Consider the following 20381-nt stretch of genomic DNA (forward strand, 5'->3'; position numbering starts at 1 on the left):
TCCCCTCCCCTCCCCTCCCCTCCCCTCCCCTCCCCTCCCCTCCCCTCCCCTCCCTTACCTTATGGGAATCCATGTGTGCGTCTCCAGCTAAAGAGGCGCAGAAGATCCACACCAGTCAGCTGAGCCACGGCGTTGCTCCACACATGGTTCAATGGTATCGACCGGCCCTCCAAGCTGCTCCATTCGCTGTAGGCAGCCTTCAGCAGCCGCGCCTGATCCTCGGTGAAGACCCGACGGCCGACCGGCTGCTGGTCAGCCACCCGGTGCCAGGCCTGCTGCAGTGCCACCAGCACCTGGGCACCGGCGTCCGGGTCCCGGGCAGCATTGCGGCGGTCACGTGCTTCTGTGCCACCCTTGCTGGCCCACGCAGATTGTTGCTGCAACATAATGAAAATGGAAAACAAGCGGGTTGATTGTCGGTTATAGAGGTCAGGGTGGGCGTTTGGCGCGAAGAACGCCGCTTGCAGCATGCTGGGCGACGGTTCGTCTGAATTGGGCGTTCGCTCAGCGGCGGGCACCAAACACTACATGTAATCTAGCAGTGCTTATGCGATGTCAAATGCCCTACTTCCCAAGCACGCTGGAGCGGACCCCTGGTTCGCTGCGGCGTGCCTGGGGCGGCCCCGCCCTGCACGCTGCAACAACTAGCCAAAATAAGTTGGACATTCGCGTTGCAACCAGCTGGCCAAACTCAACTTTACAGCTGCGGACCCCTCCAGACCCCTCAGGTCAACAGCCCCGTACGGGGGTCTGCAGCGTGGAGCTGCAGGCACGAGTCCTGTTGAATCAATGCAAACGTTACATCAACTTTGGCCCGCCAGCGCCAACTCGCCAATTACTGTCTTCATCAGCTCAAGGGCTCCACTAAGCTTCAATACCACTCGCCCGTGTGCGGTCCCTGGGCACGCGCATAATCCGCAACCATAAGCAACCCCCACCTGCACCCGCAGCCCTGCATCCAATCTGCCTGCTTCTCCAGGCGTGCACACACGCATGCCACCTGCCTCGAGCATACAGGCTGCGTCCTACAGCTATCTGGTGCCCTGTGGTCGTACTAGCTAGCCCGCACAAGCCTTCTAACTGCCGTGCCCTGCCAGCCACCGACTCCGCCAGCGACTCGGCCCACGACCATGTTGTCGCAGTCCAAAACAAAAACTACCTGCCTCCTGACCGCATACCGTGTGCCTACCGACCCTGCCGCTGCCTGCCTGCCTGACGTACCGCACATACATACTTACATGCCCCCAGTATACGCTAGTGCAGCTACTGCCTGGCCTGCTGTGTCCTACCCTGCTACTCTGTCTGACCTGGCACTCCTGGCCGATCACGCGCACGCGTGTTTCCCACACCCCGACTGCACGCATGCCCCCCCCCCCCAGGGCAGCTGGCTGGGCAAACGGTTTCCATGCCGGCGGCACGCACGTCACACCACCGCGCCAGCCTACATTGCCACGCACCCCGGGCTGCTGGCAAGCCCGCCAGCCGCGCCGGCCACAGCAGGGCTGCTGTCGGCAGGCCGCGAGGGACTGCTGGCCGTGGCTGCCGTGGGGCTTGCGGCAGCTGTGGGGCTGGCAGTCGCGTGGCCGACAGCCGGCGCAGCCGCTTGCGGCATGGGTTCAGCCGCTTGCAGCGCCACGGCCGCTTGCGGCATTGGTTCAGCCGCTTGCGGAGCCACGGCCGCTTGCGGCATGGGTTCAGCCGCTTGCGGAGCCACGGCAGGCACCGCTCCTGTAAGCCCCGCGCGCTCCGCAGCGGCGTCGGCAGCAGCTACGGCGACTGCAACCGCGCGGTCGTAGGCCGCGGTGCCGGGAACGGCGGGCGCGCCTACGCACATGCGGGCTGCGGCAGCGACGCCACCCCCCAGCTGCTGCGCAGCTGCCGCTGCCGCAGGCACCGCCAGCACCAGCCGCGGCAGCGGCAGCGGCGCAGCCGCACCTGCCGGGCCGCCGTGTGCTGCCGCCGGAGGCGCCGCCCTGCCCCTGGCAGGCTGCGGTGCTGCTGCTGCTGCTGCTGCTGCTGCTGCTGCTGCGGCGTCGGCTCCTGCTCCTGCCCCTGCTGCTGGCCCCGCCGCCGCGACCTCCAGCTGCCGCTGCACGTGCTTGTTCAGCAGGGCCTTCAGGGCGAGGGTGGCGGCCCGCACGATGGGGTGCGGGTTGCCGCGGGGCTGCGCGGCGCACGTGATGTTCAGGTGCCCCGCCACTCCCGCCTTGGCGACCGTTGCCTTCATGCGGCAGCCGTGTGAGTGGGCCCTGCGCACGCCAGGACAGGACAGCCAGGGGGCGAGCGGGGTCCGGGTTGGGGTTGGGAGGCGCGGAATGGTGTGGTGACATGGCGACAGGGCAGGACTGCAAGGGCAGGGCTGCGCAGGGAGGGCAAGCATGCCGTTGCTGTCATCGCCGGCCAGCTGCCTGCTGCGCCAGCGCCGAGCACAAACCCGCCTAAAGGCAAAGTAAGCCTCACAGCCGCTCATGCCAGCTCCCAAACAGCTCCCATCCGTCCGCCCATGCCCCCCATGCTACCGTACTGCCGTATCCCGACGGACCTTCACCCACCCTATGGGCTGGCGGTTGGCTTCGGGGTCCCGTGTCTCCGCTGAACGGCATGTACTAGGGGCGCCCCCACCACCATGAGTCCATGACACACACAACTACACTGTACTCACAGACGCTGTTTCCCTTCACAACACACACACACACACACACACACACACACACACATACACACACGAGACTCACAGCAAGTGCATGGCCTGGAACTCGGGCGTGTTGATGGCCTTGGCGACGGACAGCCAGGCACACGCATGCTCCAGCGCGTTCTGGGGGTCCGGCGACCTGCGCACCGCCTCCAGGGCGTGCAGATCCAGCTGCACCCGGGCCCGCCTCTGCTTCGCCCCGGGACGCCCCTTTGCCGGCAGCTCCTCCACTTCAAAGTCAACCTCGCCTGCGCTCCCGTAGCCGTAGCCGTCGTCATCGCCACCGGCCGCAGCTCCTCTGGCACCGGCACCGGCGCCATGGCCGGCGCCAGCGAGCGGCATCGCTGCCATGGCCGTGCCGCCGCCGTGGCTGCCGCCGGCCTGCCCGGCCTGCGCCGCCAACCCATGTGCAGCCGCCCCTGCGGCCGCACCGCCGGCCGCCGCAGATCCGCCTGGGGCGGCTGCGCGCTGCTCGGCCGCCGCCGCCGCCGCCATGAGCGCGAGGGTCCGCGGATACTCTGCCGGGGGCGCTCCGCCCGCAGCGCCCGCAGCGCCCGCGCCACCCGCGCCGCCGGCTTCGCCCTGTGCCAGCGGGTTCACCACACGGTGTTGGAGCAGGAGTGCGTCTAACCGGGCACGGAGGGCGGCGCAGGCGGCGCGCACCGCCTGCTGCGGGTCCACGTGGTGCATGCGCGTGGCGCGGCTGAGGACCAGTTCGGCGGTGTGCACCTCGTTATTGCGGAGCCGCAGCTGCACCTTGAGCTTGCAGCCGTGCTTCTTGGCGCTGCAGGACAGCGGGAGCGGGGGCGGGGCGGCAAGGGCCGTCAATTGCAGGACAGAGTGATCAGGGGCGGGGCGGGGCGGTAGAGCAATGCAGGCGAAAGGGGTGGAGGTGAGAGGGAGCCTGGGTGCTGAGTCAGGAGGCGGCTGGGCAGGCCCCTGCGCCCGCATCACTGCCACAATACCCGAATGCCATCGGCTCAATCTTGACGCCCAGCCCACAGTCTTGCGCCTTCCAAGCTGCCCCTTCCCCCAACCCCGGAGCGCCCAACCGCCCGCCCGCCCGCGCCCCTCCAGCGCTCGCCGGCTCCGGCCCCGGCCCCCGGCCCCGGCCCCGGCCCCAGCCCCGGCCATGGCCCCGGCTTCGGCCCCGGCCTCACATCTGAGAGAGACTTTTGAAGTCGGGCGTGTTCCGAGTCCGTTCCCACACCAGCCAGTTGTAGACCAGCCGCAGCGCCTGCGCGGCGTCGCCCGCCGCCTGCACCGCCTGCAATGAGGCCAGCGGCACCGTGTCCCGCGCGCTGCGCTTGGGCTGCCGCGCCCTCAGTCCCCGACCCTGCTGGTGCTGCTGGGGGTGCTGGTGAGGGTGCTGGTGGTGGGAATGGGGCAGCTGGTGTTTTTGATAGGGATGCTGCTGGTAGGGATGCTGCTGATAGGGATACTGCAGGTGGGGTTCCTGGAGGTGTTGTTGCATGGGCATGTCCTCCACAAGCACCACGTCGTCACCATCCTCGTCCTCATCCTCCTCGTCGTCCTCGCCACTGTCGTCCAGGATCTCAATGGCGTCGTCCTCGCCGCCGCGGCCATCACCCTCGCCCGCCGCGCCGGCGGCACCGACAGCGGCAGCGGCAGCGACATCGCCACCGACACCAGCAGCACCGCCGCTGCCGCCGCCGCCAGCACCCGGCACGTCAGCATCTCGCTCGTGCCGCGGTGCCTTGGCGGCGGCGCCGCCCTCCGGCTCCTCCAGCGCCTCAGCCTTGCGCTTTGCACCCACCACCGGCAGCGCTGTCGCCGCCATCGCCGCAGCCGCGCCTGCAGCCGCGCCTACAGCGCCAGCAACACCGGCTGCCCAGCCCGCCCCGGCCTCGACCTTCAACGGGAGGCCCGGCTGCAGCTGCTGCGGCCCACTGTCTGTCAGCAAAAACCTCATCCATGGCCCTGGCCCCGCGCCTGCGCCCGCGGCTGCGCCCACACCCGCACCCGCACCCGTGCCCGCGCTCACACCCGCGCCCGCGCCCGGCCCTGCAGCTGCAGCCGCTCTTGCAGCTGCAGCTGCGCCTGCTGCTGCTGCTGCAGCGCCTGCCGCAGCGCCTGCCGCTGCGCCCACGCCCATGCCAGCGGCCGCTGGGCCGCCCCTGCCTGCGCCCGGCCGCGGGTACAGCGCCGACAGCAACATGTCCGCGGCGCGAGCACCGCCCTTGCGGGCGCCGCGTGTGCCGCGACCCCAGAGCGGAGCGCTGTGGCGGCCGCCGCCGCTGCCGCCACCGCCACCGCGCTGCGGCTGGTGGTGCTGCGGCTGCTGCAGCTGCGTTGGTTGCTGCTGGCGGGTGCCGTGCTTGCCGAGCCAGTAGGTGAGAAAATCCTGCCACTCCGCGTGCCAGGCATTGGCGCGGCCGCTGATGGCCTCCCTGCGCGTGCGGGTGTGTGTGCGTGTGGCGCGGGAGGGCACAGCCGGGCATTGGCGACTGGAAGACCGTATTCAGGTGTCCCCAGGGATCTCCTGCAGCCGCCGCCATGCCGCCGCCCCCACGCCATCGCCCCCTATCGCCGGCCCCATGCCACTGCCTCCTATCACCGCCCCCCATCCCAGCCGTGCGCCCCAAGTACCCGCCTGCCGCACCCACAGGAGTTTGCCGCTCGTCACAAAGGCGGGGTGCAGCACCTCCACGCACATGCCCGCGTCCATGGCCTTGCGCACACGGGAGGTGAAGTCGTCGTCGCCCGTGATGAGCACGAGCACGCCCTGTGCCGCGCGGCCGGTGGCGATCTGCCGCTCAATGAAGCCGTCAATTTGCTGCACAGGAGGGGCACGCATGGCGTTGAGAGACGTGCGGGATAAAGGATTGTAGCACGTGTGGACAGGGCCACACACGCCACGCTTGGCCCGGGCGCGTTCCCGGCTCCTTTGTGCCCGCGTGTGCCTCAGCAGTCATGAACGACCCGCACGGGCCTGCAAGCCCCTTCGTGCGCAGGCATAGGCACCATGCACAGGTACCCAGGCACACACCTTGAGCAGCTTCTCATCAGTGGACGTGCTCTTGGGGCCGCCCGACGCGAGGACCACAGTGACGTTGTTGCACAGGTAGTCAACCTGGACGTCGCCGTGCGCGGCAGCCAGCGCGGCCAGCGACTTGCGCGTGAGCGCAGTCATGAAGGCGTGGCACTTGCGGCGCGGCAGGATCTGGAAGGCGTTGGATATCGCCCTACAGGTGTGTGTGCAGCGCGCGGGTTGCGAGGGGGGAAACGGGTTGGGCTGGAGGAAGACGCAGAGCCTACGCACCTCTCCACCTCCGCGACGGGGACGTTGCTGGGTAGCTGCGCATTTTCTATGTCCCACGCGATAAGCACGTCCTTCTGCACAGCCCCGTCGCGCGAGTCCGCCTCCAGTCGCTGCAAATTGGCAACGAGCGGGTCCACCGGCTGCCCATCTCTCTGGGGCTCTGTTTGCATTGACCCCTCCTATTTCATATTAGGAGATAAGCTAACCTAATATTGCGTTGGGCTTGGCGCAATTGCATTTGCCTCATTCACGCCGGCTGCCCCGGCTGCAGCATTCTCCTGACAGAAGCAAGAATATAAGGGAAATCCCGGTTGTCAGGTGCACGGTGGAAAACTATGATACATTCCCCTTCCAAGGCCTAAGAGCCCAAAGGCCGGTTGTCTGCGTCATGCACGATCGCCCCGACACGCAGCAGGCCGAAGTAACCCAACGTGCAAGTCCCCAAACCACGCATCCAACCATGTATCCAGCCTGTGAACTTGGTCACCTCACCCGCTCTGAACCAGTCACTTCCTTGTTCAGCCCCCTTGCACGCCCCTGCGACGCAACCTGGTGTGCATGTTGGGTCCCGTCCCTCACCAGTACCCTGCACTTGCGGGTCCTTGTCATTTCAATCAGAAGTAAAACATCCAGTATCATCACCAAAGGCATCAGTCCCCAATCCACTGCCCATCATGCTCGTCATCGAGTCGCCGTGCTGTGAACCCACGCCTCACGCGAAGCGGTACCCGCAAGCCCCACGTCCCTTTACAGAGCTAACAACTCATAAATCCTGCCATTAACGCATACTTTGACCGCGGCCTTACGGGCTGCCGCTGACCTGCTGCGCATGCGGCGCGCAGCGCGGCGGGCCGCGCCGCTGGCGCGCAAGCGCCTGGTGCCGCTGCTGCCGGCTGCTGCGATTCGCCCATTGCCCCGCCGGCGGGTTTTACCGCCGGCGCCCCTGACCGCAAGCGCATTGCCACCCTTGGCTCTAACCTCAACGCCACCCGAGGCTGCTAGCGCCTGGTCCAGCATTGCGCGGAGCTGGTTGGCAGCGAGCTGTGCGGCCCGCTCTGCTGCGGGGCGGGGCGCGCCGCCGTCCAAACACGTGAGCATGACACGGGTCCGATGACCGGTGGCAGACCGTGCCTCCACCTTGAATGCACAGCCAAGATCAAGCGCCCTGTGAGCGATTGCAGGAACAGTGACATGGTATCCAAAGTGCACAATACGAGTGCCACGGCAACCCGGATGTACACGGTACGGTATGCCATCAACGATTCTGCACCGCCCGCACTGACCGCACCCGAAGCAAGGTTGGTTGCGCGGTGTGTGTTTACCATCCCTCCACCGTCTGTACCTGTCCCCAACTCACTTCTTTTGAAGGCTGGAGTACAGGGCGCTGCGGGTGCGCTTCTGCTCCACCAGCCACCGCCGCACCGCCCCCAGCGCCTCAGCCTTGTCGGCCGCCTGCCTCACCACATCAAGGCTGGACAGTAGCAGCGTGGCGCGTGCGGGTTTAGGTCGGCGCTGCTTCGCTACCTGCTGCGCCTGGGCGCTCAGCAGCCGCCGTCCCCGCTGCCGGGCCCCCTCCATCCCCTCCTCCTCCACCTGCAGCCGCTGGTGACCCCTGGTGCCCGTGGCAGCATCACAAGCACTGCTATCGCCTCCCGCCGTCGCCGTCGCCGTCGCTGGCCCTTCGCAGTCCGCTTCACGCCGCTGCCGCGCCTTCACCGTGCGTCTGCCACTGGTGCCGTGCGGCTGCTGGGTCTCGGCCTTGCGCTTCTTGCCAAACCCCGCTGCCGCCCTCACCGCCACACCGCCGCAGGGCGGGCGGACCCCCCTGCTGCAGTGCTCCACCCACAGCACCTCTGCCAGCCGCTGCACCTCGTCGCCTCCGCCGCACCTTTCGCAGCTTTCGCCGCCATCTCTGCAGCCGCCACCGCCTCCGCTGCCTCCGCTGCCTCCACAGCTCCCGCAGCCGTCGTCCCGCCGCTGTTGGATGCGCTCCGCGTTAATGCTCAGCAAGCACGCCAGGTCCCGCGCCGGCAGGCTGGTCCGCAGCAGGCCCTCAACCGCCGCAACCTCGTACACCGGGTAGCGGGGCACCAGCCGCTGCAGGTGGGGCTGCTGCCGCTGCTGGGCGCCGTCGTTATCGTCCTCCACGTCATGGGGGGGCACCAGCCGCTGCACGTGGGGCTGGGCGCCGTCGTCATCGTCCTCCATGCCATCAGGAGTCACGACGACGATGTCACCAGAACCCGGTAGTTGCGAGCGCGGCAGCCCCAGTGCCGCCTCCACTGTGAGGAGCGCGCTGGCCGCAGCCCGCAGCATGCGCTTACGCAGCTTCCGCCACCGGTTCTTGGTGCAGCTGCGAACGGTACCGGCAGGGATCGCGGCCAGTTCTGTGAAGCCCTGCCGCTGCAGCAGGGCTCGTAGCGCCCGGGTAGACAGCTCCCCGACTGCCACCACCGCGCTGCCGGCTGCCGCGGCTGCCGCTGCGCCGGCTGCGGCTTCATCTGCTGTCGACAGCAGCAGCCGCTGCTGCATCTCATGGTGGCCAGTAGCGTCCGGCCCGTCCTTGTCCGGCCCCTCCTCCTCGGCCCACTCCTCATCTTCCGCCTCCTCATCTTCCTCCGCCCCGGCCTTCTCTTCCTCGTCTTGCTCGACCTCCTGTCCCTCCTCTTCCAGCTCGTCTGGTTGCTCCCCCTCCTCTCCAGCGACTGCAGCTGCTCCCTGCCTGCGCTGATCGTCGCCGCCGCCGACGTCCATGCGGTCGCGGCCGCCATCAGCTGCCGGCCGCGGCTGAAGGCCCAACCAGTGGCGAACGAAGTCTGTCCAGTCAGCGTGCCACACATTGGGGCAGCCACGGATGGCCTCCCTGCAGACGGTGGCAGAGGGGGTCATCGCCTGAAGCTCCAAGACCAAAGTAACCCAAGCCTAAAATTACCTAACGACAGGATGGTGCAGGCGCCCAAGACACAGCTTGCCCCATGCAGGAAAGACCTGCTTCCACCTAGCACGACGCACGTACGGTATGTAAACTCACAGCAAGTTGGGGCTAGTGTGTTCGCCCGGGTGCAGCAGCTCCAAGTCCATGCCGGCGTCCAGGGCCCGCCTTACACGTGGGGTGAAGTCGTCATCGCCAGTGATCAGCACCAGCACACTGCGGGCGGCGCGGCCGGTGACGCACTGCTGCTCGATGAAGGCATCTATGTGCTGCGAAGGGAGGGCGGGTGCAGACGCGAAAGCGGATGGGGGATCAGGGATATGTAAAGGCCCGGTACAGACGGCATCGACAGCCGCTCGCCAGCCGGACAAGCCGCAACCCGGCCGCCCATTCCAAGCTGCTTGCCTCTGGCGTGTTACGGTCTGCAGGCCCGTCAATTTCTTACCCAGGCGACACGTGCATGTATGATGCCGGCATGCGCATGCCCTGCTACCTCCGTACCTGCAGCAGCTTGGCATCAGCGGAGGTGCTCTTGGTGCCGCCGGCCGCGAGCATCACCGTGATGCGGGCGCACAGCGCTGCCAGCTGCTGCTCCCGGTAGCCCTGGCTCATGTTCCCAAGGGCGGTCAGGCTGAGCGCGGCCAGGAAGCCGTGGCGCTTGCGGCGAGGCAGGTAGGCGAAAGCGCTGGAGATGGCCCTGGCAGGTGTGAGTGTGCGGGGCGGCGGGATGGGGGCGGGGGCGGCATGGGCCGGGAAAGGAAACTCGTGTGCGCACAAGGGACAGAAAGAGTAGACGAAGCGGGACGTCGTGGCGGGACGTAGAGCGGGAAAGTTGTTGACGAGTTCAGAGGCCAGGGGGGTCAGTCCCTAACAACTGCGCCGGCTGGCAGATTCGTTCTGGCTCCCCCCCCCCGAGCAAAGTTTGCTTGACTTTTGGGACTCGGGCACATAACCCCCCCCCCCCCCCTCCCGCGTACACACGACTCACTCCTCCGCCTCCACCAGCTGCACTCTGGCAGGGGGCTTGGCGTTCTCAATGTCCCATGCGATCAGCACGTCCTTCTGCAGCGGCCCATCCCGCCAACCAGCCCGCAGATGCTGCAGGGGACTGCTGGGCAGGAGCTCCGGGGGGCTGTTGCTGCGCGGCCGCTGACGCGAGCGGGCCAAGGCGCGGGCTGCTGCCTTCGCCTGGAGGAGCCGTGGGCACGGCCGTGGGGGCCTGCTTGGCGACTGTCGGGTTGTTGCCTTCCGCCCTCTCTTCGCCCGGCCCTTGCCCATTGCGCCTAGGACCTATCCCTACAACAATGTTAAGTAGCACTCTCTTCGCTGCTTTAACCAGATCCAGGCATCTTATGTTCGCGCCTAAGCTTGCTTCATTGCCATCGCCTGCTTTGCAAGACCGTGGCGTCCAGTGGCTTCCCGCTTAGCAACTCAACGCTGTCGTCGTAGTTTGTTGCTTCATGTATAAAAAGCTGTGCTGCGAGCGCGACACGACCCCACGTTCAGTCGGATTTGCTCCGTCACGGGTCATTGGGTTACGGAGAGAGGTGCACCATCATACGCGCCATACCGATGTGGGTTAAGCTGCACACTGTTGCGGCCTTATGCGCCAGTACTTGTAATCCGCATCCTCATGCGCATTGTACCCATTGATGCGGACGCTGGGTCGCTGGCCCCAAAAGAGTGCCGCATCTCTGAGCTCTGCCCATCAAGCCTCCATCTCCGTGCCTATCCACGACCCCCAACTTGCCGCCGCATCTCTAAGCTCTGCATAGCACGCCTCCATCTGACCATCTCCATCTCCATCCCCATTCCCATCCCCATCCACGACCCCCGATCGCCTCGCGACAACTTGGCATACTGCGACAACTTGGCCTTGCAAAACCCGGTCTCGCGGAGGCCTTCGACGCGTGCTGTGCAGAGGCTGTATGTACGTAGCCGCTACTCAATGAGACAACTACAGCCGCGCCCGAGAGGTAGGTGTGTTGTGGCACTTAGTCCCGAAAGCGTCCCGAACCCATCCCTGATGCCCCGTGCAGTCCGACAACTCGTCATCCACAGAGGCGGCTCTGCTTACCCTCGCTCGCCACTCCGTACTGCCGCAGCATCAGCAGACGGGGTCCCTCCACTGGACTTGCTCGTGGCGGTTGAGGTAGCGCTGTGCAGCGGAGCCCTGCTCCCGACCCGCTCCTGCCGCGGCCGCTGCTGCGCCTGCGCCTGTTGCCGCTCGGCTCTTGTGCGCTGGTGTGTCGGGCGCCACCGCAGCTGCCGCCGCCACCGCGTGCGGCCCTGTCGCGGGCGTGGATGCACGCCGCAGCCGCACCTCGTGTGGGCGGCCTGGCGTGCACAGGCCCGGAGGCGTCGACGTCTGCGGCGACTGCCGGGTTGGCTTCTGCATCTGCAGCGTCGGCTGACGCTGCTGCTGGTGCTGCTCCGGCTCTGGCGGTAGCAGTGGCCGCTCTGCGGGCTGCCGCCGCGGCGGCTGCGGTTGCAGCGGCTTCGCTTGCTGTGCGCCCTCGTGACCCTGAACAGCAGGCGCGGCGCCGGCGGTGCCGCCGTAATCAACGCCACGACATGGCATGTTGGGTTTGTGCGCCTCGGCATTGCTGCCGCCATCCAGCAGCCGGGCCTTGGCGGCAACCCGTCTTCTGCCGCTGCCGCTAGGGCTCTCTGCATCGCAGCAGCCGTCATTGCCGTAATCGACATCCGGCGCTGCTGCCCGCCGCTTCTTCCCGCCGGCCTTGCCATCACCCATGCCATTGCGAGTGTCAGGCGCCGCCGCCGCTGATGGTGCAGCGCCTCCGCTGGCCACCGCGGCCAGTGGCCGCAAGGGCACATGCAGCGCGTCGACGGCGGCGGCGGTGGGACAGACATGGCCCACGTCCTTGCGAGCCGCCGTGCGGGCGCCTGCGCCGTCTGCTCCTCCCCCATCCTCACGACCCGCTGGGCCCACTGCGCCTGCTGCACCCGCCGCGCCGGCTGCTGTTGCGTGCCTGCGTGAGGGTGCCTTGTGCGGCCCGTGCGGCTGCTGCGGCACAGACCACGACCCCGCTACGTCCTGCGGGAGGAGCGGCGGCGCCCGCGGCGGCGGCGCCGGCGGCAGCAGCAGCTGGGGCTGCTCCGCCAGTAGCAGGAGCAGTTGTGCACGCAGCTGCCCCAGGGCCAGGCGCAGGGCGCCGCGGGGGTGGCACTCCGCGGCGGTGGCGGTGGCGGCGGCATGGTGCCGGAGGAAAAGCGTGCCGCCGTCGCATGGGCTGGCTGTGAGCCCGCAGCCCACGCGGGCAGCCCTGTGTGTTTCGTGATGCGAGGGGCAGCCGGGAGCCGGGTACGGCAAGATCAGGTGTGGCAATGCGTGAGTGGTGCGCAGTTCTGGAAATGCAAGGTCCATTCAACCACCTACCCAGCCACCTCCAAAGCACCCATGCCTCCGTTCTGCACTTCCGATCATACAATGGACGAGCTTGGCAGTTGGTCTACACTGCATACAAAGCCGTGCCGGTCTACAACTTGCGTGCACCACGCCACTCACAGTTGCTGCAGACGTGCGAAGGCGGCGCCGCCGGTCCGCTGCTGCGCCAGCAGCCAGCCGGTGACGCCCCGTAGCGCGGCGGCGGGCTCGGGCGCCGCCTGCACCGGCAGCAGGCTGTCCAGGCGGAGTGAGGCGCGCGCCAGCAGCACCTGCTGCGCCTCCTCCTCCTGCTGCGCCTCCTCCTCATGCTGCAGCTGCTGCTGCTGCTGCTGCTGCTGCAGCGGGTCCTGCTGCTGCTGCCACTGCAGCGGAGGCTGAGGCGGCGGCGGCGGCGGCAGCAGGTGTGCCAGGTGCGGCGGCAGCGACGGCAGCGGCGGCGGCGGTTTCGGCGGTGGTAGTGGCGCCCCCGCCATTCGCAAGCACCTGCCCGGGCGGTAGCCAAAACGGCCCACGCTCCCGGCAGCGCTAACGTCTCCCGCTGCTACTGACACACCGGCGCCGCCGCAGCCGCCGCCGTAGCCGTCACCACCGCCGCCACCACCCTTGCAGCCGCAAAACCGCCCGAATGCACCGCGGTTGCTGCCGCCGCAGCTGTACGCTTCACCGCCGCCCCCAGCTCCGCGACACTGCGTTGCCAGCGGCTGCTGTTCCACACTGCCGCCAGATGAAACCTCGCCGCCGCCACCGCCGCCGCCGCCGCCCTGACAACCGCCGCCACCCGCCACGCTGCCGACAGAGGCCGCGGCGCCCCCCGCGCTCGCCGCCGCTGTGGGCGTGCGCGGCGCCATAGCATCGTCTGGCGCGGCGGCGGCGCCGCCGCCGCGGGAGCCGCCGTTGCTGGCGCCCTCTGACGCTGCGCAGCCGCCGTCGCCGCCGCCACCACCGCTTACTTGCCATGATACGGCGACGCCGGCCTCGTGCCCACAGCAGTGCTGCCGCTGCTCGGGCTGTTGCTGTTGCTGCTGTTGCTTTTGCTGTTGTTGCTGCTGTTGCTGCTGCTGTTGTTGCTTTTGCTGTTGTTGCTGCTGTTGCTCTTGTTGCGGGTGGTGGTCTTGGTGGCCCTGGTGGTGCTGTTGTTGCCGCTGGTCGTGTTGCTGCGGCTGCGGCCGCAGTATCGACGGCATGGGTATCTCCGGGTGCAGCCGCTCTGGCTCCACAGCCTGTGGCAGCTGCGGCGGCTGCACGTGCGGTTGCGGCTGTAGCACACGCGGCTGCGGCATGAACGGCTGTAGCAGCGGCGACGCCCACTGCGGCAGCTGCAGCAGCCCAGCGAACGGCGACGAGCCAGGCAACAGCGCCTGCAGCGCCGGCGACAATGGGCTGCCGAGGTGCACCAGCGGCGTGTGTGGAAATGGCAGTAGCTGGCCAAACCCCGGGCCCGGGTGCATGAACGGTGTCGGCGGCCACTGCGGCTGCTGCGGCATCCCAGGGCCGCGCTGTGGTATTGCCATCGCCGCCGGTGTCTGTGAGTTCAGCAGCACGGCGGCGGCGGTCGCAGCGGTCGTGGCGGCGCTGCCGGCGGCGGCCTCCGTGCTCAACAGCGGCTGGGTGTTGAGCATGAACTGCAGGAACTGCTGCCAATTGGCGTGCCAGGCATTGGCGCGGCCATTGACGGCGGTTCTGGCGAGCGAGACGAGGCAGAGGAAGGCAAAAGTTCAATTGTGTTTGGAGGTGCATCAAGCGTTCTGTAACTGAGGGGATGAGTAACGTGGAACACGCCCGACCCATATCTCTGCAGGCGGCATGCGCACGGGGTGCGACCCGACCCACATCAGCCGACCTCTGTGAGCTGTGGTGTGGGTTCCGCGCCTATGCATCCTCCTGTGCCCCCGCCTGTACACCGCCCCTCTCCCTCCCCCAGGCTCCCCCCTCTCCCTCCCCCGCCCTCCTCGCTGCTGCCACACACACTCTCCACCGCCCCACGGCCCCCTCCCCCCCCCACGCCCCCCCCCACGGCCCCTCTCCGGCCTCACTCACAGCAGTTTGCCGCTGGTGGAGCCCGGCCCCGGGTGCAGCAGCTCCACGTCCATGCCGGCGTCCAGGGCCCTGCGCACCCCCGTGGTGAAGTCGTCGTCGCCGGTGATCAGCACCAGCACGCTGCGGGCGGCGCGGCCGGTGGCGCACTGCTGCTCGATGAAGGCGTCGATGCTCTGCGCGGAGGATTGGGGGGAGGTGGATGGGGGGGGGGAAGGGGATCGGGGGAGGAGGGGGCAGGGGATCGGGGACGGCGGGGTTGGGGGCGAGGTTTGGGGTGTCGGTTGGCTCGGTTCCGACCCAGACGTGGGCATAAGGGCGCAAGCGTGGCAAACCGGACAAGGAAGCCGATCCCAGCCCATGCCGCAACCCGTCGAAGCTGTCACACACACCCGGCCACCCACCCGCAACACGCACCCACCCACCTCGCATCGCCCATTTCCCCCCACCGGCCATCGCCGCCCTACCTACCCACCTGCCAACCCACCCACCGCACCTGTAGCAGCTTGGCGTCCGCAGAGGCGCTCTTGGCCCCGCCAGTGGCGAGGTAGGCGTCCACGTGTCTGAGCAACGCGTCCACTTGAGCGCTGCCGTGAGCGCGCGCCATCGCATCCACAGACCGGCGGCCCAGAGCGGTGACAAAGCCGTGGCGCTTGCGGCGCGGCAGGTGCGTGAAGGCGTTGGAGATGGCCCTGTGCGAGCAAACAGCGGGTGTGCAGTGCGGGAGGGAGCGAGCCAGGCGCGGCGAGGGTGTTGAATAGTTGCGCGATGAAGGGAGCGCGGGTGCGGGCAGACAGATTTGTGTGGTTGAGCGCAAATGTGGGTAAGAGCAAGACATGCGACGCGAGGAGGCAGGTGCAGCGCTTGAGCTACAACACTCTCAGCCGGGGGCGCCCCCTTTTCCCGCGCAAAACGTTGCAGGCACCGCCCGGGCCCTTCGGCGCCCTTCCCGCCGCACCTCTCGACCAGCAGGAGCGGTATGCCGACCGGTGGTCGCACGTTCTCGATGTCCCAGGCTATCAGGACCTCCTTGGGCGCGGCCGCGCCGTCGCGGCCGCGCGCGGCGAGCGGCCGCAGGTTCGCCAGCGCGCCCGGCGTCATGCAGGCGCCTGCAATGGTGTAGTAGGTCATGCTTGAGGTGGTGTTGGCGCCTGTGCCGACGAGCTCAGGGCTAGAAGGAGCGGGCCGAGCGAAGAGGAGGCAGCATTTTGCAAAAGGCTTCTAGCCGAACCGTGGGTCGCCTTGTCAACGCCTGCGGAGTCTAGGCTAGTTGAAAAGGGCTACAAAGTGTCTGCGGGTACACCGTATTGCTGTGGCAAGCAGAAGCGGGCGTGTGGTCCTCCTAACTGCGCAGAGCCTAGCCGCAGTCATTCAGCCCCGCACGCGCAATCCCCACCATCCGTGGGCACTGGTTTTAGCTCTGGCTTTCTGGCAACTTACAGGCCACACCTTCAGCACGGCGGCACCCGGAGTCGCCTCCAAGCCTATGCGCATGCACCCTGGGAGCTTCCCGGCACGTCCTGTGCAGTACCCGCCTGCACAGACCCAGGCAGTTTATTTGCCCTGGCTGTGGCTACCGGCGCCTGCACCATTGCTGGGCTCTTGGTTGCCACAGACTAGTTTCAATGTCCTGCTAACATGAGCGATGTCGCTCAACACCTCACAACCAGTACCAAATTGCCGCACGTCATGCGCTACAGCAGCGTGCTCGTGTGTCAAGTATCCCCCCGTGCTCTTCTGGTACGTGCTTGCCTGCAGTATCCTATCATGCAAGGAGCAAACAAACAATTGACGTGCTGGTGGTGCGGCGCGCATTCCCGATGTGCGCCGCAGACGCACCACCGCACACACACCACGGCGATAGCACGAGCATACATCAAACATGCCGACCCTCTGCAATCATGTTTTTTACGACCACGAACAAACTGAACACGGCCAACCCATTGCATAAACACACATGAAACAGCCGCCCCAAACCCAACCCTCGCTACACCCCAACACCCTTTGACCCCCAACTCACATCCACAGAACCCTCTCCACCACCACACACGTGTGCCCCACCTCCCCGCTGCATTCCTTCTGCTCCCCGCTCCTTCCCCCGCCCCCACTCCACGCCGCCGCCACCTCTCACATGGAGCCGTCGCCGTGGTGGCCGCCGAGATGATGCCCGCCTCCGCCCATGGGGTCGTGATGGTGGTGCTGCTGATGGTGGTGGTGGTGGCCTAGCCCCGCCAACTGGTGGTGCGACATGCCCGCCGCCGCGGCCGCCGCCGCCAGTGCGTGCGGGTCCATGGCCGCCGCCGCCGCCGCCAGCGCCGCCTCCATGCTCGCCTGGTCCGGCATCGCGCCGCCAGTGCCCGCCAGCGCCATCGCCAGCTGCTGCTGCAGGTCCATTCCTGCAAGGTCCCCAGGCGCCAAGCCGCCGCCAGGCGCGCCGCCGCCGGCGCCCTTGAAGATGGAATCCAACAGGGGCTGGCCCAGCGCGTCAGCGCCACCGCCCGCCGCCGCCAGCGCCAGCGACAGGGCCGCGTTGGCGTCGGGCGCGCCCATTCCCAGGCTGCCCAGAAGCGCCGGCGACATCGAAAGCAACGCGGCCAGGTCGCCGGGCGCGACCTTTGTTGGGTCAGTCATGCTGGCCAGCAGGTCCGGCGTGATGCCGCCCATGCTGTTGAGGATGTCGTTTAGGTTGGGCGCGCCCGCGCCTACGCCGCCCAGCAGCCCGTGGGCGCCCAGTGCCGCCATCTGTGCCCCGAGATTGGCGGCGGCGCCGGGTTGCATGAGGCCGCCGCCGGCCTGGAGAGAGCCGGACGCGGCGCCGCCGCCGTGGCCACCGCCGCCGGCGCCGTCCGCACCCTGGTTAGCCATCTGCTCCTCCGTGCGCTTGCGCCGCCGCTGGTTGTGGCTGTGTAGCCTGTGGAGTGGAGTCGAGCGAGTTGCGGGGCCGGCGCGGTGTTTGGGTGAGCGCGATGGATACTACATAACGCTGGTCACATCGCTCACGGCACGCATGTCCACAACCCGGCGACTTCCCCCAGTCCACTTCCGGTTTCGCTCCCCTCCCCATCGCGCCCTCCCCCCAACACCACCCAACCCACACCCTCACCCGCTCCGCCCCCACTCCAACCCCACCACTGCCCCCACCTGGCTCTGCAGCTGCGCTTGTTGTTGTCGAACTCGGACAGCTCGTGGAAGCGGCCGCACTGCTGGCAGAAGCGCTGCTGCATGCCGTCCTTGATGATGTAGGGCGCCTTGAGGTGCAGCTCGCAGGTGCGGTAGCGCTGGTAGTAAGGGCCAGCGGAGGCCAGGTCCACCGTGCAGCCCTCCACGTGGCACTTGCCCTGCTGCGGGGCGGGGAGAGGAAGGGAGGGAGGCAGGCGTGACGAGGGGAGGCAGGAGGGAGCGGGTGGTGTGTGTGTGTGGGGGGGGGGCTGGGAGCCTGGTGACAAGGTCTAATCGTCAACAAAAAGCCCACAGGGGCAGGAGGGAGGGGGGGGATGGAGCAACCGCAGCGGCGGAGGTAGTGGGTGGAGGCGTGGTCGGCAAGCGAATGCGCTAGGCGGCATGCTGGATGGCGCCGGTGGTCGCGAGGCAGTCCCACTCGCCGCCCCCAGCACCCGTCCGCCCCCTGTAGCACTTCCCGCCAGTGCGCCATCCAGCCCTCCAACTTTCCCCAAACCAGTCCTCAATCCCCTCCTCCTTGCCCCGTGCGACCATGTGCGGCCACGTGCGGCACAGCCGCCGCTGCCGCCTTACATCATGAATTCTAACACGAGCTCTCCACGACTGCCCGAACCCGCCAATCCACCACCACCTCCAGCACCCCACCGCATCCTACCCACCTCCCGCCCGCGGCCCGCCTCCTCCGACCGCTCGCGCTTGTACGCGCCGCCCGCCGCCATGTCCGCCGGCCGCTTCTGGCCGGCCAGCTGGCCCTGCTTGCCGCCGCCCATCAGCCCGCCAGCCGCCAGGTCCGCCGCCGCGCTGGGGTCCAGCTCCACGCCCGTGCCCACCAGCAGCGACGCCAGCGAGTTGAGCGGCAGGCCGCCGGGCTGGCCCGGCATTGCGAACATGAGTTGTTGCAGGCTGGGATCCATGGCTAGGCCGGAGGCGCCCATGGAGGCTAGCTGCAGGTAGGGCGCTAGGTTGGGGTCGTTGAGGTTGATGCCCGGAAAGCCGGGTATCCCGCCGAGCTGGTGCGGCAGCAGCATGAGGCCGTTGGGCATGGCGCTGGCCGCCGCTGCCGCGGCGGCAGCGGCGTTGGCGGCGTCGGCCGCTGCGCGGCCGGGCGAGCCGCCAGCGCCGGCGGGCGTGGGCCCACCGAGCGGTGGCCCGGGTGGAATGGCGGCAGTGGTGCCCTGCAGGATATCGGCGATGCTGGCGATGAGGTTCTGCGTGTCGGCGGAGTTGATGGCGTCCCCCGCCGACTGCATGCCCGGGTAGTGCATCACGTGCCGAGGGTGGTGCTAGGAGAGGAACCAGGCAGGTGGACTGGGAGTTGTGGAGCTAGGAGCTGGCAGGGCCCTCACTGCCGGGCGTCCTGCAGAGCAGATGGGAGAAATGGGATGAGAGGGGCAAGTTGCAGCAAGAGACGCAGGGGAAACAAGTGGGGCGGACTGTGCGGGCAGGCAACGCGACGAAACAGCCGCGGCTTTGTTGACCGCAACACTCCCGCAACTCCGCTTCGGATGTTACCGAGCGCAGTCAGGAAAGGCCCCAACGAGTTCATTTCCCGGCTGTTAAGACGACCCAGAAGCACGGCTGCCCGGCGTACCTGGCAAATGCGCAAGCGCACCCCACGACCAGTGCGTCACCGGGCCTCGGGCAGCCTCCGCAGCTGCCAATGATCTTAAGTAGTATCTTGGGAAGTGATTCAGGTATAAAGGGGCGAGCGAGAGACGCGGCAAGGAGGGGACCTGCCTCTCTGAGCCCGAAATTCTTCGCAGATGCGCTGCCTCGCCTTGAGGCCAAGCGCTCGGCGGAGCGCCGGCGCGGGGCCGGGTCGCCACGGACGGAGGCGCAGGCTACTGGCTCCGCGCGCGGAGCAGGTCGTACGCGTCCGTCCGGCACTTACGACGTCGTGCAGTGGGGTCGCGTATAAAAGGCGTCTAAACCGCCTACTTGGGGCTTGCCGCGTCACAGGTCCGGCTCAGTCGCAAGAAGGGTTAATTTCCTAGCCCTAAAAGTCCGGTTCTGGACTGCTAGGGCGCTTGCAGCGCCGAACACTGCTCACCGGCATGGGCCATTTTGCAAAAATCTCTGCGCTGATCCAGAATCGCTGCCGGAAATTTCTTGCGCTTGAAGCGGCTCTCATATTTCAGAGCATTGGTTTTGCAGGCGTTTCGAGGGTCCTGCGAGGGGATTGTGACTGCAGCGCCCCAAACACTGGCGAACAGCGCCCCTGTCCCTCACTAACCATAATCATGCGTCTTAATCTCTGCATCATTGGGGCAAACAGGAGGAGATCCCAGGATGTGAGCTCCAGTGCCAGCGACATGATTGCAACTGGGGTGGCTCGCTTGTTTCCTTCCGCGCGTAACTTGGAGAACAGTGTCGTGCACCTGCGATTGTCAGGGGATGGAACCTCCAGTCGTCCCGTCGCTGACGCTTGCCTGACCATGTGTCCCCTGCGCGTGCCGGGGTGACCGCGGACCGTCGCGGACTCAGAGGCAACCCAGACACAGGCAAGACATGCGAGCTGTGTGCCTTTGACGGCTTTGTGCCCTCAAGGATCTGCCAGCCATGGGCCCGACCGTCCACGGCGTTTACCGTCGGTTACGAGGTAACATGTGGATCCGCAATGCCTGCTCTCGTGCCGCCGGCAAGCCCACTCCGCCTTCCGCTCTTGCACAGGCACTTGCTCATACGCCGGCTGGGTAGGGTTGTGATAGGACAGGGTAAGGGGCAGCTGGGTGTAGTCCTTTGGGTGTACCTAGTTTGCTATCACCGTATCTGTATCCGCGTCACTCAGGCCGGACCAACAGCAGGCTAGAGATGCAACCCAGACACAGGCAAGAAATGAGAACTGTGTGCC

The 20381-nt window shown here is 67.4% G+C and overlaps 4 protein-coding genes across 4 annotated transcripts; all 4 read right to left on the reverse strand.

The window, feature by feature from the left end:
* Nucleotides 1-409: 409 nt before the first annotated feature.
* On the reverse strand, nucleotides 410-6275 carry CHLRE_07g345000v5 (uncharacterized protein). Its single transcript, XM_043064438.1, has 6 exons — nucleotides 5976-6275; nucleotides 5703-5898; nucleotides 5320-5489; nucleotides 3853-5103; nucleotides 2736-3476; nucleotides 410-2249 (listed from the first exon to the last, which is right to left on the reverse strand). The coding sequence occupies exons 1-6, from the start codon at nucleotides 6143-6145 to the stop codon at nucleotides 1442-1444; spliced, it is 3336 nt and encodes a 1111-aa protein (XP_042923006.1). The 5' UTR covers nucleotides 6146-6275; the 3' UTR covers nucleotides 410-1441.
* Nucleotides 6276-6329: 54 nt separating this feature from the next.
* CHLRE_07g345001v5 (uncharacterized protein) lies at nucleotides 6330-10485 on the reverse strand. The gene is made up of 5 exons (XM_043064439.1): nucleotides 9896-10485; nucleotides 9409-9604; nucleotides 9007-9176; nucleotides 7333-8838; nucleotides 6330-7140 (listed from the first exon to the last, which is right to left on the reverse strand). Exons 1-5 carry the CDS (start codon nucleotides 10183-10185, stop codon nucleotides 6723-6725), a joined length of 2580 nt encoding a protein of 859 aa, XP_042923007.1. The 5' UTR covers nucleotides 10186-10485; the 3' UTR covers nucleotides 6330-6722.
* A 64-nt stretch (nucleotides 10486-10549) lies between these two features.
* Nucleotides 10550-15615, reverse strand: CHLRE_07g345031v5 (uncharacterized protein). Its single transcript, XM_043064440.1, has 5 exons — nucleotides 15309-15615; nucleotides 14847-15042; nucleotides 14354-14526; nucleotides 12437-13996; nucleotides 10550-12194 (listed from the first exon to the last, which is right to left on the reverse strand). Exons 1-5 carry the CDS (start codon nucleotides 15479-15481, stop codon nucleotides 11015-11017), a joined length of 3282 nt encoding a protein of 1093 aa, XP_042923008.1. The 5' UTR covers nucleotides 15482-15615; the 3' UTR covers nucleotides 10550-11014.
* Nucleotides 15616-15669: 54 nt separating this feature from the next.
* On the reverse strand, nucleotides 15670-19655 carry CHLRE_07g345050v5 (uncharacterized protein). Its single transcript, XM_043064441.1, has 4 exons — nucleotides 19122-19655; nucleotides 18190-18887; nucleotides 17492-17691; nucleotides 15670-17261 (listed from the first exon to the last, which is right to left on the reverse strand). Exons 2-4 carry the CDS (start codon nucleotides 18793-18795, stop codon nucleotides 16478-16480), a joined length of 1590 nt encoding a protein of 529 aa, XP_042923009.1. The 5' UTR covers nucleotides 18796-18887; nucleotides 19122-19655; the 3' UTR covers nucleotides 15670-16477.
* Between the last annotated feature and the right edge of the window lie 726 nt (nucleotides 19656-20381).

Source organism: Chlamydomonas reinhardtii, chromosome 7 (genome assembly GCF_000002595.2).
Source record: "Chlamydomonas reinhardtii strain CC-503 cw92 mt+ chromosome 7, whole genome shotgun sequence".
Taxonomy (NCBI): domain Eukaryota; kingdom Viridiplantae; phylum Chlorophyta; class Chlorophyceae; order Chlamydomonadales; family Chlamydomonadaceae; genus Chlamydomonas; species Chlamydomonas reinhardtii.

What these genes read in the sequence shown, in the direction of transcription:
- CHLRE_07g345050v5 (XM_043064441.1), bottom strand. Translation starts at nt 18,795, where the DNA reads ATGCACTACCCGGGCATGCAGTCGGCGGGGGACGCCATCAACTCCGCC. An exon ending in AGGCGGGCCGCGGGCGGGAG is followed by an intron (nt 17,692 to 18,189) that starts GTGGGTAGGATG and finishes CCCGCCCCGCAG; the next exon opens with CAGGGCAAGTGCCACGTGGA. An exon ending in AAGCGCAGCTGCAGAGCCAG is followed by an intron (nt 17,262 to 17,491) that starts GTGGGGGCAGTG and finishes TCCACTCCACAG; the next exon opens with GCTACACAGCCACAACCAGC.
- CHLRE_07g345031v5 (XM_043064440.1), bottom strand. Translation starts at nt 15,481, where the DNA reads ATGACCTACTACACCATTGCAGGCGCCTGCATGACGCCGGGCGCGCTG. An exon ending in CCGCTCCTGCTGGTCGAGAG is followed by an intron (nt 15,043 to 15,308) that starts GTGCGGCGGGAA and finishes TTGCTCGCACAG; the next exon opens with GGCCATCTCCAACGCCTTCA. An exon ending in TTCGCACGTCTGCAGCAACT is followed by an intron (nt 12,195 to 12,436) that starts GTGAGTGGCGTG and finishes CGAAACACACAG; the next exon opens with GGCTGCCCGCGTGGGCTGCG.
- CHLRE_07g345000v5 (XM_043064438.1), bottom strand. Translation starts at nt 6,145, where the DNA reads ATGCAAACAGAGCCCCAGAGAGATGGGCAGCCGGTGGACCCGCTCGTT. An exon ending in CTGATGAGAAGCTGCTCAAG is followed by an intron (nt 5,490 to 5,702) that starts GTGTGTGCCTGG and finishes CCTCCTGTGCAG; the next exon opens with CAAATTGACGGCTTCATTGA. An exon ending in TTCAAAAGTCTCTCTCAGAT is followed by an intron (nt 3,477 to 3,852) that starts GTGAGGCCGGGG and finishes GCTGTCCTGCAG; the next exon opens with CGCCAAGAAGCACGGCTGCA.
- CHLRE_07g345001v5 (XM_043064439.1), bottom strand. Translation starts at nt 10,185, where the DNA reads ATGGGCAAGGGCCGGGCGAAGAGAGGGCGGAAGGCAACAACCCGACAG. An exon ending in CAGCTGGTGGAGGCGGAGGA is followed by an intron (nt 9,605 to 9,895) that starts GTGAGTCGTGTG and finishes CACACCTGCCAG; the next exon opens with GGCCATCTCCAGCGCTTTCG. An exon ending in CACACTAGCCCCAACTTGCT is followed by an intron (nt 8,839 to 9,006) that starts GTGAGTTTACAT and finishes CACCGTCTGCAG; the next exon opens with GGAGGCCATCCGTGGCTGCC.